The 14,269-nt window shown below is 37.3% G+C and overlaps 1 protein-coding gene across 1 annotated transcript in view; it reads right to left on the bottom strand.

Moving 5' to 3' along the window:
- LOC123877716 (disintegrin and metalloproteinase domain-containing protein 12-like) overlaps nucleotides 1-14,269 on the bottom strand; it is an 80,970-nt gene that overhangs the window by 26,352 nt on the left and 40,349 nt on the right. The window contains exon 2 of the mRNA XM_045924570.1: nucleotides 1,238-1,332. Within this exon, the coding sequence (XP_045780526.1) occupies nucleotides 1,238-1,332 (95 nt within the window). The remainder of the gene's footprint in view (nucleotides 1-1,237; nucleotides 1,333-14,269) is intronic.

Here is a 14,269-nt window from a genome sequence, read left to right as displayed (position 1 = left end):
AACGGATCGTGATTTTTTGCATGGGTATAGTTAAAGACCTGGAAAGTGACATACATAGGGTACTTTTATCCTGGAAAATCAAAGAATTCCCACGGGATTTTTAAAAATCTAAATTCCACATCAGTCAGTAGCCAAAGTATGTAGCCAAAAACAGTGGGATGATTTTGGTATTTACAAAAAGAGAGAGGTTGCCATTTTATCTCAAAAGGTCTCAGATCCAGTACTCGTACGCTCAAGGTCTGCACATTAATTATACCTGCGTATCAGTTGCATTAATCATAATGCTCATTGCTCAGTGAACGTACCTAATTTATTATCATTTCCTTTAAGCAATAAAAACTGTAAACAAAGATCGGCGGCTCGATTACGGGAAAACTGCATCAATCATTATTACAGTCGCAATCGTTGTGATTGGCTGAATTTATGGTATTCTAGAGGATGGTACAGGTATAAATATACCTATAGGATAATAATCTATACTAATAAATAAAATTGGAGTGTCTGTCTGTAATTTCGAAATAACTACCTCATATTAAGCTCATATGGTTATTTGAACGATACCATAACTGAATCACACGTTTTTAAAATTTTTGTGTCTGTCTGTCTGTTTGAAAAGGCTAATCTTCGGAACGGCTGAACCGATTTTGACGGGATTTTCACAGACAAGTAGAGGATTGACCAGGGAGTAACATAGGGTATAACATATAATAACATACTTTTTTTAACCGACTTTCAAAAAGGGAGTTGTGTTTTTCTACCTATGTACAACGAAATCTCCGAGATTTCTGAACCGTTTTGCGTATTTTTTTTTTTCAATCGATAGAGGAACTTTATGACTTTGTTTCATAAAAAAATTAGATTCCAACTCCTCAATCCTGATGCTGCAGGGGATCTCACCATCAATACTGATGGAATTTAGAAACTGTCGGTTATAAATTGATTGATATTGAAGGTATCTGTACCAAGTAAAGACTTTGTCATTGACCTCGAGGACCCAACTCCTCAACCCTGATGCTGTAAGGAATTGCATTTCCTAAACCCTGGTGATCCCTCGGGATTTTTAAAGGATCATCCGTTTTTACGTGGTACAGAAACACGTTGCATCCCGGGGACTCGCTATTACGGATAGGCTATTTCTGTCCTGGGAAATCAAAGTTCCCACGGGATTTCACACCCTAAATCCACGCGGGCGAAGCTGCGGGCATCAGCTAGTATGTAATATATGTAGTATAATTACCGTGTGCCTCGTAGATGTGATTTCTCTTTTCGTCCTGCCATGATGGATGACAGGTTGTACTATTCTGTGACGGCGGAAGTCTGTTGCAGGACTTTCTGGAACAAGCAATACAGATATTTAGCAACAGAGTAGGAAAGAGCCAAACTGCTGACGCGGCATTGACTCTCGCATTAGCCGCCACGGGTGCAATGTAAGGTTGAAATCTATAGAGTGCACTTGGACTTTGCTTAGTCTTAAGTTTCAGTTAAAACGAGACAGATTTATGCCGGCGGTACAATGCTATCTCGTTTTAACAGTGTCTTGTCAAAAGTACAGTAAGATTTTAAAAGTACAGTAAGATTTTTTAAAGTAAGTAAGATTTTAAAGATGAACCGGGACTTCGTCTGTGTTGGTGTTAGCTGGCGGGCGTGCTCTGCCTTTTTGGAGTGTTTTTTTTTTGTTAAAACTGACTGGAAAGCGCTCTTAGGGGGTGCCGTGCGTATGTCGGCGAGCGCCGGCACAGACGGGGTCCATACTTGTATAGTTTAACTAACTTGTTACAAATAACTACAAACTTGACTTTGGCTAATCTTTGTAAAGCCAGACGAGAGAGAAAAAAAAAGGTGAACCGTACTTTTGACATAACAGTTGGCCCATAGAGTTAGAATGGCGTGTGAGAAGTCATTTTGTATGGACTATACAGGAAATTCATATAGTTTATTAAATTAATTGTAATAAATATTCCAAATTCCTAAGAACTGTATAACAGGAAAACAACAATGGGGAAATGCGCTTTAGGTAAAACAATTATTGAGTGAACCACAATTGAACCATGAACTGAACTTCGTCGCGTAGATAGGTATATTAATACAATAAGTAGGTAGGTAGGTACAATTAATTATTATTCTATATTTGTACGAGAGTTATCTATAACAGACATGTTTGTAAACAAGGAAGTGTTTTATTCCTTATTATTTGCTCAAGAAAATAAAGCACTCCGTACTTATAAATCCGAAACGGTTAGTTTTGTTAGTTACTCCTTTTCAGCTCAACGTATCACCAATTTCTACGAAATTCTGCACAGAAATAGAAATAGCTTGGAAATGGGCATTTATGATAACACCCTATTGACGTAATTTTTAGGGTGTCGTACCTTAAAACGAAAAAGGAACCCTCATAGGATCCGTTATAGGATACGTTGACCTAGCATCATGAAATTTAGCAGGTAGGTACGAGTAGGTCTTAATATAGTACACGTAAGGAGAAAAATCAGAATACGGTGAATTTGTGGTCACATCACAAAAAAAAAAAACAATCAAAATGTATTCATGAACAAATAATAATTAGTATGTTCAACTTTCAAAGTAAGATTAATATCCCAAATGGGGATACGAAAGGGCTTTACCCGTACATTCTAAAACGTATTTTTATTCATTTTTGTGCACAATAGTTTTTGATTTATCGTGCAAAATGTCGGCAAAAATACCCTAGTACAGAACCCTCGTCGGTGCGTGAGTCTGACTCGCACTTGGCCGGTTTTAAAAAGTTTTCGGCAATTTTTAACCTTTTGTGATCTTAGGGTAACAGTGTTTGTCTGTTACCGCGCGATACCACAGTTTACGATAGTTAGGGAACTTGCAACAAATGTCAAGGCTTCGACGTCACTGGTAGGCGTCAAATGTTCCTACTTGAGGCTAGGTAGCCTATGAATAGCCTAATTCTCTTTGATTACACGTCACCCATCGCCTAGCGATATATAGAATTCCCTCACTCTGGTGATACCTACTGCATGAGATAGGCGTATTTTAGTCAAGTCTCTAACAACAGATTTCCTAATAAACCGAACAAAACGATGCGAGAATTTGTGTCGCGGGAAGTCAACTACGATACTAGGTGTAGGACTGACTACATGACGCCGTCTGTATAGCTACCTAACTTAATATTGCTGTATTCCAATTGCTGAAGTAATGATGACTGGTGACAGAGCACTTAGGGTGAGATCTATAGAGCGCGCTTTGCCTTTGCTTAGACTTAAGACAGAGTTAAAACGAGACAGAGCTATATCTCTCACATAAATCTGTCTCGTTTTAACTCAATCTTAAGTCAGAGCAAAGTCAAAGTGCGCTTTATAGATTTCAGCCTTAGAGCACTGTATGAATGTTATAATATTTAAACTGTATATTTATTTGAAAAATAAAAAATAAATAGATAAAATACATAGAAGGCTAGAGTGGAGACCGGGTACGTGTATAGTGCGCGACAGATCGAGATGGCAATCGCGGTATGAGGCGGGGGCCGCCCCGCACACCCGCACGGCACCCGTGCTCACCCGAAGAAGGTTAGCGCGGGTGCCGTGCGGTAAGCGCATATACATATCTACTCGTGATATACTTTATCTCTTGGCTTCACCCGCATGAAAGAGTTTAGCTATACAGGGTGGTCAAAAAGTCGTGGATCAAACGCAATAGGGAGATAGAGGAGGACATTTCCAGCAAAAAATATTTCTACAGCATGGCCTTATTTAAATTGCCCTAAGAGTTATGAATATTTTTGAGATTTTTAACAAAATACCAGATTCTCTTACAATTAGACTAATTTAAAAAAAATGAGATATAAGATAATACAAGTGTAAATTAAAAATTTATAACACCCCCGACGATCCAAAGTATTTGAGTTTTCCAAAACATCATTTTCAAATAAATAATTATGTATTTAGCCAACGTCCATCTTGACATTTGTCTATTGACATAATATTATGAACCTAACGGTTATCTAACCTTCTTTTGTACAAGAAAACTAGAAAAGAGCTGATAACTCTTAAACGGCTGATCCAATTTTTTTAGATTATAGCTAAGAACACTCTCGATCAAGCCACCTTTCAAACAAAAAAAACTAAATTAAAATCGGTTCATTCGTTTAGGCGCTACGATGCCACAGACAGATACACAGATACACAGATACACAGATACACAGATACACAGACACACAGATACACAGATACACAGATACACAGACACACAGATACACAGGTCAAACTTATAACACCCCTCTTTTTGGGTCGGGGGTTAAAAACAAACGATGCTGTGTCATTACTAGATAATGTATCAGCACAACAAACCTTCTATTGAGGCTCTGGGTGCCAAATTACAAGAGCAATTAATTTTTTTCCAAAACTTTTAAAGCGTTACCAAAAATTAAATGTCACTTTAAAAGCGCACTGTGAAAAAAAAATGTACTACGGAAAAGTGACCCTGTATCAGAAAAACTTGCTGATTTAATGCCAAATTAAATGAGGTATAACACATTACTCTTTGTTTCGTAATTCTGGTATTATAATCGTTTTTTCATATCAAGGTGCAAATTTCAGTAGATTAGTTTAATTCAAAATAATTTTGAAGATTATCATGCTGCTAGTTAAACTGCTAGTTTTTTGTACGTTGGAATGCTAGAAACATCACTGTGCTTGTCACACTTAAAATTTGTGAAAAGAACAGAAACTGTTCACTACCACCACGTGCCAGAACTACCCAGAACGCCCTCTTTTCTAGGAAACAAAAGGATAAAAAAACTATGCCTCTCTTTCACATCCTTCCTTATTCCAACAATGCAAATAGAAATGATGATTAGTGTGAACGAGAGGCATAGTTTCTTTATCCTTTTGTTTCCTAGAAAAGATGAACTACTTGCAAGACGGGCGTTCTGGGTAGTTCTGGGTGGTTCTGGCACGAGGTGGTAGTGAAGAGTTTCTATTCTTTTCACAAATTTTAAGTGTGACAAGCACAGTGATGTTTCTAGCATTCCAACGTACAAAAAACTAGCAGTTTAACTAGCAGCATGATAATCTTCAAATTTTTTTGAATTAAACTAATCTACTGAAATTTGCACCTTGATATGAAAAAACGATTATAATACCAGAATTACGAAACAAAGAGTAATGTGTTATACCTCATTTAAATTGGCATTAAATCAGCAAGTTTTTCTGATACAGGGTCACTTTTTCGTAGTACATTTTTTTTTCACAGTGCACTTTTAAAGTGACATTTAATTTTTGGTAACGCTTTAAAAGTTTTGGAAAAAAATTAATTGCTCTTGTAATTTGGCACCCAGAGCCTCAATAGAAGGTTTGTAGTGCTGATACATTATCTAGTAATGACACAGCATCGTTTGTTTTATTATCTTTTATCTCATTTTTTTTAAATTAATCTAATTGTAAGAGAATCTGGTATTTTGTTAAAAATCTCAAAAATATTCATAACTTTTAGGGCAATTTAAATAAGGCCATGCTGTAGAAATATTTTTTGCTGGAAATGACCTCCTCTATCTCCCTATTGCGTTTGATCCACGACTTTTTGACCACCCTGTATATCTCGAGTTCTAATTTCTAGTACACCGCTTTTGCTTAGTGCTTGATGGAGCATCTGAGTAGAAACATACTTTTGACGAGACAACGTCTTATAATTCGATAGAGCCGGCTGCACGCACGAAAAAACATGACTCATGCGGCGTTACCTCGCTCTGAGGCGTTCCATGTAAGGCTTGAAGTGCAAGCGAGAGCGCGGAACGAGCGACAAAGAAGCACAATCGGCCTTTGTTGTCACGTTCAACTATCGTCAGTAAACCGAATTTACAGACAACCAATTTTTTCGCTCTGCCGCACACACAAATACATAGGACACATCACACACTGTAATTTATGACAATATTGAGTAAGAGACTCGAGATAGATACTGCCTGTAACTACTGCATATAGTAATATCGGCTTTAGACTACTATGACTAACTGTATCATTGTTAACAGATGGCCCAAAGGCGAAAATAATGGTTACAGGCATACCTTTTAAAAGCGCAACAAAAATGCTAACGTCCATGTAAGCCCAGCATCGGGCACGCGCCGGTCTAGATGGAGATCGACGACCTAACAATTGCAGCTTAATTTATCTCATCAGGGCGAAATGTCCGCTCCGAACGTTGAGTGGAATGAAACCTAGATATAGCCTAGTTCTGACGCACGTGGTTAGCATTTGTCGTGAACTCATGAATAGGATTTTAGTAAAACTAAACCGACATCAATTTAAATTAAAGCCTCAATAGCTCAACGGTTATAGGAGGGGAACGAAATCCGAAAGGTCGGGCGCGGCGGTTCAAACCCTACCCGTGGTACTAATGTCGTAACTCCTAGCACAAGCTTTACGCTTAGTTGGTCGCTTAAAATGACTAATGTTTTTAAAAAAAACGCACGAATAGCTTAACTTGTGGTCTCGTCCAAAGTCGCAGTCGCAGCATGCTATGGAGTAGTAGGTCATGTGTGTGAGGAAATCCGTAAGAGAACCAAAGTTTCGGATTCAATTTAAATGGGACCAACCTGACGGCACCTACACACAAAATACTTTGATACTGGTACATTCGAACGGAAATCTATGTTGAGAATTTATAGTTAAGTATAGTATATTATCTCTATAAAGCTAAATATATATTACAGTCCGGTCAAAATAGAAATTCAACGATACAATAATTTGCATAGAGGTAAAAATTGGAACGAATGTTGAGAGTACCAATATAAATTAACTGTGAAAAGTCCCCATTGATCCCAGATTTGCAAAAAATGTATATTCAAGATCAAAGTTCAAAAAATGGGATTTTTCCATTTTCCAGCGAAATGGTAAGTTTTATCATAAAATAGGCACACAAAAATGTAGATCATAAAATTCTTTACATAAATTGTCTTTTTTTCTAAGAATCACCATTCCTGAGATATCGTGATTCTAATAGTTTTCCTTCGAATTTTAGAATAGCGATATCTCAGGAATAGTGATTCTTAGGGAAATAAGCGCAAGATCAATTTTTGTAGATATTTATATGGTCTACAATTTTTGTTTAACATATTTTATTATAAACTTACCGTTTAGCTGGAAAATGCAAAAAACCCATTTTTGTGAACTTTGACCTTGAATATTTATATTTTCAGCAATTGTGAGATCGATTGGGACTTTTCCCATTCCCAACATTCGTACCCATTTTCACCTCAATGCGAATTATTGTATCCTTGAATGTCTATTTCGACCGGACTGTAACATATATTATATTCCGTAGTCTGAAATGAACTTAAGAACTGTCAAATTATATTATCTTCCTCTTTTTTTGAAGTTGGTAAAAAATACTTATTAGTTTTCTAATTTGCGTACAATAGCATAGTAAAAAAAAAGCTTCCAACAAAATGAACCCACTATTATATAGGAAAGATGACGAAGAGTGGCTTGATGAGCAAGGCTGAGGACAAAATTGAGAGCTCTTTAGAAAAGGTCTTTGTTAAGCAATAATCAGTAAGTGATAATCATTTTAGCCTGCGGAGTATGATATGAATTTATGCAGATATCATAATTCTTTTAACAGGGTGGGTATTAGGTTACACTGTCAGTCAGTAATTCTTCCAAGCCTAGAAGATCACATCGAACCAAAGATGGTACGAAATACGAATGCTTTCTCAACCACACATGTTCAAAATTAAATATGCTGTCTTCATTTAACTAGAGCGCTTTAGGAATAGCATAGAATAGTAATTGCAATACCACACGCGTGGATATTCGGTAGTCGGTACAGTTAAGTGGTGGCCCACATTCACTTATTGTATGTATTTAGAGCGACGAGTTTTTGCGTAGGGTACCTATTGTTATCCTTCGTTCACGGCATTTAATAAGAATGTGCCCCCATTGAGCCATGGCTCTTTTGAGTATTCATAAACAAACAGCCAAAAGAATAATAAGGTCTGCTTGCACGAAACTGCTCAATCGGGTTCAGTTTAATTATGTAATGCTCGAGTTTATTCCATCTAGGTGATTCGCTAACTCAGTGTCTAATAGTGAATGATAGCCACCGACGTTGATTGGTTCTACATTGCTGCTTCACAAAATGACATCACACTAATATTATAAAGGCGTAAGTTTGTATGTGTGTGTGTATGTTTGTTACTCCTTCACGCAAAAACTACTGGAGAGATTTGGCTGAAAATTGGAATGGAGATAGATAATATCGAGGATTAGCACATAGGCTACTTTTTATCCCGGAAAATCAAAGAGTTCCCACGGGATTTCAAAAAACCTAAATCCACGCGGACGAAGTCGCGGGCATCATCCAGTAAGAATATATTTTCGTAGGAAACCTTCAATGGATTAAAAAATAAGCTTGGTGATTATCATTAAGTGTTAGACACTGAGTTAGCGAATCATTCGGCTGAATTGACTGACATGAAAAGAAATTGATAGAAACTTTTACTCAAATACGTTAAAAAGTTTTGTGCAATCCAACCTAAAAGATTAAAAATTGCACTAAAACATTGTTAAATGTAGTTACATCTCACATTTATGACGTTACTACGGTTACCATAATAACAAGTGTAGATTAAAAATTTATAACACCCCCGACAGGTGAAGGTTACAGTAACTAGAAAAGAGCTGATAACTTTCAAACGGTTGAACCGATTTTCTTGAATTATAGCTAAGAACACTCTCGATCAAGCCCACCTTTCAAACAAAAAAAAGTAAATTAAAATCGGTTCATTCGTTTAGGCGCTACGATGCCACAGACAGATACACAGATACACAGACATACAGATACACAGATACACACGTCAAACTTATAACACCCCTCTTTTTGGGTCGGAGGTTAAAAATGCAGCCATAGCAATCTCTTGCGTCGTTCCTAGACAATTTAATTAGATGGTTTCCGCAGAAGAACCAGCGTAACCGATATGGCTCAATGAGTTGCAAAGCTAAAGAGGCAATGGTCAAAGTTCGTAAGTCGCTGATGGACGTAAAGTAACGAATTAGATATTAGATAATAGTTATTTCGTAACTATTTATTTGTCCTACCTGCCTACTTGGTCTGTTAAACAGTTCTTGAACACAAGCGGTAATTTATCCGAGCCCTAATGGTGCCTAAATAAGTAAGTCAGAGTCTAGGTTTCCGTACCTCAAAAGGAAAAACGGAACCCTTATAGGATCACTTTGTTGTCTGTCTGTCTGTCTGTCCGTCGTGTCTGTCAAGAAACCTACAGGGTACTTCCCGTTGACCTAGAATCATCAATTTGGTAGCTAGGTAGGTCTTATAGCACAAGTACAGGAATAAATCTGAAAACCGTGAATTTGTGGTTATTTTATTTAAAAAAAAATTAAAATGTGTTTCAATTTTCAAAATAAGATAACTATACCAAGTGGGGTATCATATGAAAGGGCTTTACCTGTACATCCCGAAACAGATTTTTATTTATTTTTATGCATAATCGTTTTTAATTTATCGTGCAAAATGTTGGAAAAAATACCCGAATACGGAACCCTCAGTGCGCGAGTCTGACTCGCACTTGGCCGGTTTTTTTGGATGAGCACTGATGAAGTTGAGACGGAGCGTTTTCAGAAAATGAACGGGCGCGGCGTTAGGTCTATAATTACTTTCCATGGCAATCTCAAGAGCCATATCGTTGAGAACAAATAAAAGATTAGGTAGGTTAGGAAAAACGGTGTATTGCGAAACTGTGCCGCATCGTCTGGCTTTACACAGCTGTCATACAGGAAACCGCTGTGCCCTGTCAAAACTAACCCACATAATCGCTAAGTTGTTCTATTTTTAACCCCCGACCCAAAAAGAGGGGTGTTATAAGTTTGATGTGTGTATCTGTCTGTGGCATCGTAGCTCCTAAACTAATTAACCGATTTTAATTTAGTTTTTTTTTTGTTAGAAAGGTGGCTTGATCGAGAGTGGTCGTAGCTATAATCCAAGAAAATCGGCTCAGCCGTTTGAAAGTTATCAGCTTTTTTACTAGTTCTGTAACCTTCACTTGTCGAGGGTGTTATAAATTTTTTATTTACACTTGTTGTATAGAATAACAAAATAGCTTGTGTGATCATCACCGGCCCTCTACTCAGCATGGGTCTCCACTCAGAATGACAGTTTGCCCATAAGCAGACTTCAGACACCTTTTGACAACATTGTGGAGAACTCTCAGAAATGCAAGTTTCTGCACGATATTTTTAAATCACGTTGTAGCAAGTGATATTTTTTTTAAATAAAAAACAGCGAGCAAACGAGCAGGCGGGTCACCTGATGTTAAGTGATTACCGCCGCCCATGAACATTTGCAGCACCAGAGAAACCGCCATGCGTTGCCGACCTTTCAGTAATTTAATTCGAAAAGATTAGGTAGGTTAGGAAAAACGGTGCATTGCGAAACTGTGCCGCATCGTCTGCCGTTACACAGCTGTCAAACAGGAAACCGCTGTGCCCTGTCAAAACTAACCTACATAATCTCTATACTTTGCTCTACTTTTGTACAGAATTGCAAGATAGCTTGTATACTTTTTCAGTATTGATTATTATTGAGTAATAATCCCTCAGAAAACGTAAGTCAAGAAAAACGAGCTTAGTTTTTGCTTATTAAAAAACTACCGCGACTTCGTCCGCGTAGATTTATGTTTTGGAAACCCGTGGGATCTTTTTGATAGTCAAGGATAAAAAGTAGCCTATGACACTCTCGGGGTCTTTAACTGTATCCATGCTAAAAACCACGCCGATCCGTGGCGACGTGACAGAAGAACAAACGTAATTATTTTATAATATGGGCAGTGATGGGTAGCGATGCAAGACAGACTTTACAATTAATAATATTTTTTACTATTATTCATGAAATTAAAACTTTAATACGAAAATTCACTTCTGAATCGAAAAGCCACCATTTCATTCATCCATACTAATATTATAAACGCGAAAGTGTGTCTGTCTGTCTGTCGGTCTGCTAGCTTTTCACAGCCCAACAGATTAACAGCCTTCGATGAAAGGTACAGGGTTAACTTACATTCCGGGGACAGACATAGGCTACTTATTATCCCGGAAAAGCAAAGAGTACCCACGGGATTTTTCAACAACCTCGAGATTTTTCCAAACCAAGTCCACGCGGACGAAGTCACGGGCGTCATCTAGTACCAAATAAATTATGGTAACAAGTGTAAATTAAAAATTCATAACACCCCCGACAAGTGAAGGTTACAGTAACTAGAAATAACCGAAAAGACCTGATAGCTTTCAAACGGCTGAACCGATTTTCTTGGACTATTCCGCGCCTACGATCCAAAGTATCTGAGTTTTCCAAAACATCATTTTCAAATAAATAATTATGTATCTAGGCAACGTCCATCTTGACAGCTTGACATTTGTCAATTGACATAATATTATGAACCTAACGGTTATGTAACCTTCTTTTATACAAGAAAACTAGAAAAAAGCTGATAACTCTTAAACGGCTGCACCAATTTTTTTGGATTATAGCTAAGAACACTCTCGATCAAGCCACCTTTCAAACAAAAAAAACTAAATTAAAATCGGTTCATTCGTTTAGGCGCTACGATGCCACAGACAGATACACAGACACACAGATACACAGATAGACACGTCAAACTTATAAAACCCCTTTTTTTGGGTCGGGGGTTAAAAATGACCAAAGATATAATCTCTTCCTAAAACAAAGTTTCAACAAGTGTAAATTAAAAATTTTCAACACCCCCGACAAATCATTTTCTAATAAATAAAATTATGTATATCTAGGCAACGTCCATCTTGACAGCCTTGACAGCTTGACATTTGTCAATTGACACTTGAATATTATGAACCTAAGGGTTATCTAACCTTCTTTTCTACAAGAAAACTAGAAAAGAGCTGGTAACTCTTAAACGGCTGAACCGATTTTCTTGGATTATAGCTAAGAACACTCTCGATCAAGCCACCTTTCAAACAAAAAAAACTAAATTAAAATCGGTTCATTCGTTTAGGCGCTACGATGCCACAGACAGATACACAGATACACAGACACACAGATACACAGATAGACACGTCAAACTTATAACACCCCTTTTTTTGGGTCGGGGGTTAAAAATGACCAAAGATATAATCTCTTCCTAAAACAAAGTTTCAAAAACAATAACGTTGAAATGTTTTCACGTCACCCGGTAGTTATCGTGTATCGCGGTAAGCTTGATAAGGAGTTGATAAGCCCTGATTTACGACGCTGGATCAGCCCGTATCTTAACAGGATCCGTGCTTTGATAACAGGAACACTCGGAAGCCGATAGACCTAGTTAGAAAGGCTTAGTGTCAGGGATTACGCGCTACATGAATTTGATTGAGTGGACATTTCAAGGATCAAATGATTGAACTAGTGCTTGAGCTCTGGAACTCCGGTTTTGGGTGTAGCTCCGGAGTTTCGAATGATTGCAGGTTCGTTTGCAAACATAACCGGGGTTTCGATTTTCATGTTTATTTGAAAAAAGTCGAACTTTTTCAGCGGTTACACATTACTATACAGTAGGTACCTACACAGTTTTCTAAAATTGTACATATCAAGTAGGAAGTGATTTGTTTTATTCAATGCTTAACAGACTTAAATTTTCATTTTTAGCGCTAGAAATATTCAAATCAAACGCATTATTAAATCACATTCAATTTTTTCAATGGAGCTTGGTAACTCCGGAACTCCGGACTTCTTTTACAGTAAAAACTACCAACTTTCATGTCGCAAAATGTTCCCAACAGCCGCTCTACCCTATATGTTTATAATCTTTGGTTTATAAACATAACAAATATAACACGTGTGCACGGCACGAGACCGTTAATATAACGTGCTATAAACGTTAAAACATTAAATATTTTTCTTGGTGTTTTATAAACAGGAATGTTTCCACGGAAGACTAGCGTGCATGCTGCTCAGAATAGAATTGCATAGAGTCGCCATTTACGACAAAGTAGGTTTACTTTCTTGATTTAACAAAGAGATTTATCTAAAATCTCAATCATTTATCAATAGGAAATGTTTGATGGGACTTCGTCTGTGTTGGTGTTAGCTGGCGGGCGTGCTCTGCCTTTTTGGAGTGTTTTTTTTTTTTGTTAAAACTGACTGGAAAGCGCTCTAATGGGGTATCGTGCGTATGTCGGCGAGCGCCGGCACAGACAGGGTCCATACTTGTATAGTTTAACTAACTTGTTACAAATAACTACAAACTTGACATTGGCTAATCTTTGTAAAGCCAGACGAGAGAGAAAAAAAAAATGTTTGATGCAATATTGTATTTTTTGATTCACTTCCTCTATGAATCATTCTACTAAACTTCAATAAGGCGATGCCCGCGACTTCGTCCGTGTGAATTTAGGTTTTCAAAATTCCGTGGAAACTTTGATTCTCCGGGATAAAAAGTTGCCTATGTCAATTTCGTGGATGCAAGCTATCTCTGAATCAAATTTCATATAAATCGGTTAAATAAACGGATGGGCCTTTAAGATTCCTGTTGGGCTTTTAAGATTCCCGTGGGAACTCTATGACTTTCCGATAAAAAATGTCCTTCCCCAAGATATAAGCTAACGCTGTACCAAATTTCATCAAAATCGGTTGAACTGTTGGGCTGTGAAAAGCTAGCAAATAGACAGACAGATACACTTTCGCATTTATAGTGTTAAAATAAGTATGGATAGGTATGATATGTCTATGGCTATAGTAACCAAAGAATTTAATTAAGTGCCCTTAAAAAATAAAGTTTTACTTTTGTTACAATCAAAATAGCTACAATACGGCCGATTAATCATTTAGATCTTAGCCCAGCTAGTCCAGCAAAAACTGCAGAAACTAAATGATTCATAGTTGCATCGGAATCCGGTCTGCTCTAAAGCATATTAAAGTTAGGTATTTATGATTAATACCCATTCTGCCAAACGCCCGAATTCGCGAAACTAAGGACAATAAAAAGATTTTAGTAGAAAAATAAAATATTCTTTCTGTATGCTCTTGTTTGTCTGATTATTATTATACTCTGAGGATACCCACAACTTCGTCCGCATGGCTACAGTTTTTTAATCCCGCGGGAACTGTTTCATTTTCCGGGATGAAAAGTAGATGTGTTAAGTCAGCCTGCTCCATTCCAAACAGCCAAATCCATCCAGTAGTTTTTGTGTGATAGATTAACAAACATACACACATACTCACAAATACAAACTTCCGCCAATAAATCACACTAATGTTAGGTATT

Source organism: Maniola jurtina, chromosome 24 (assembly GCF_905333055.1).
Source record: "Maniola jurtina chromosome 24, ilManJurt1.1, whole genome shotgun sequence".
Lineage (NCBI taxonomy): Eukaryota > Metazoa > Arthropoda > Insecta > Lepidoptera > Nymphalidae > Maniola > Maniola jurtina.
Note: the sequence above shows the minus strand (reverse complement) of the source record. Positions and strands in the feature narration are given on the sequence as shown.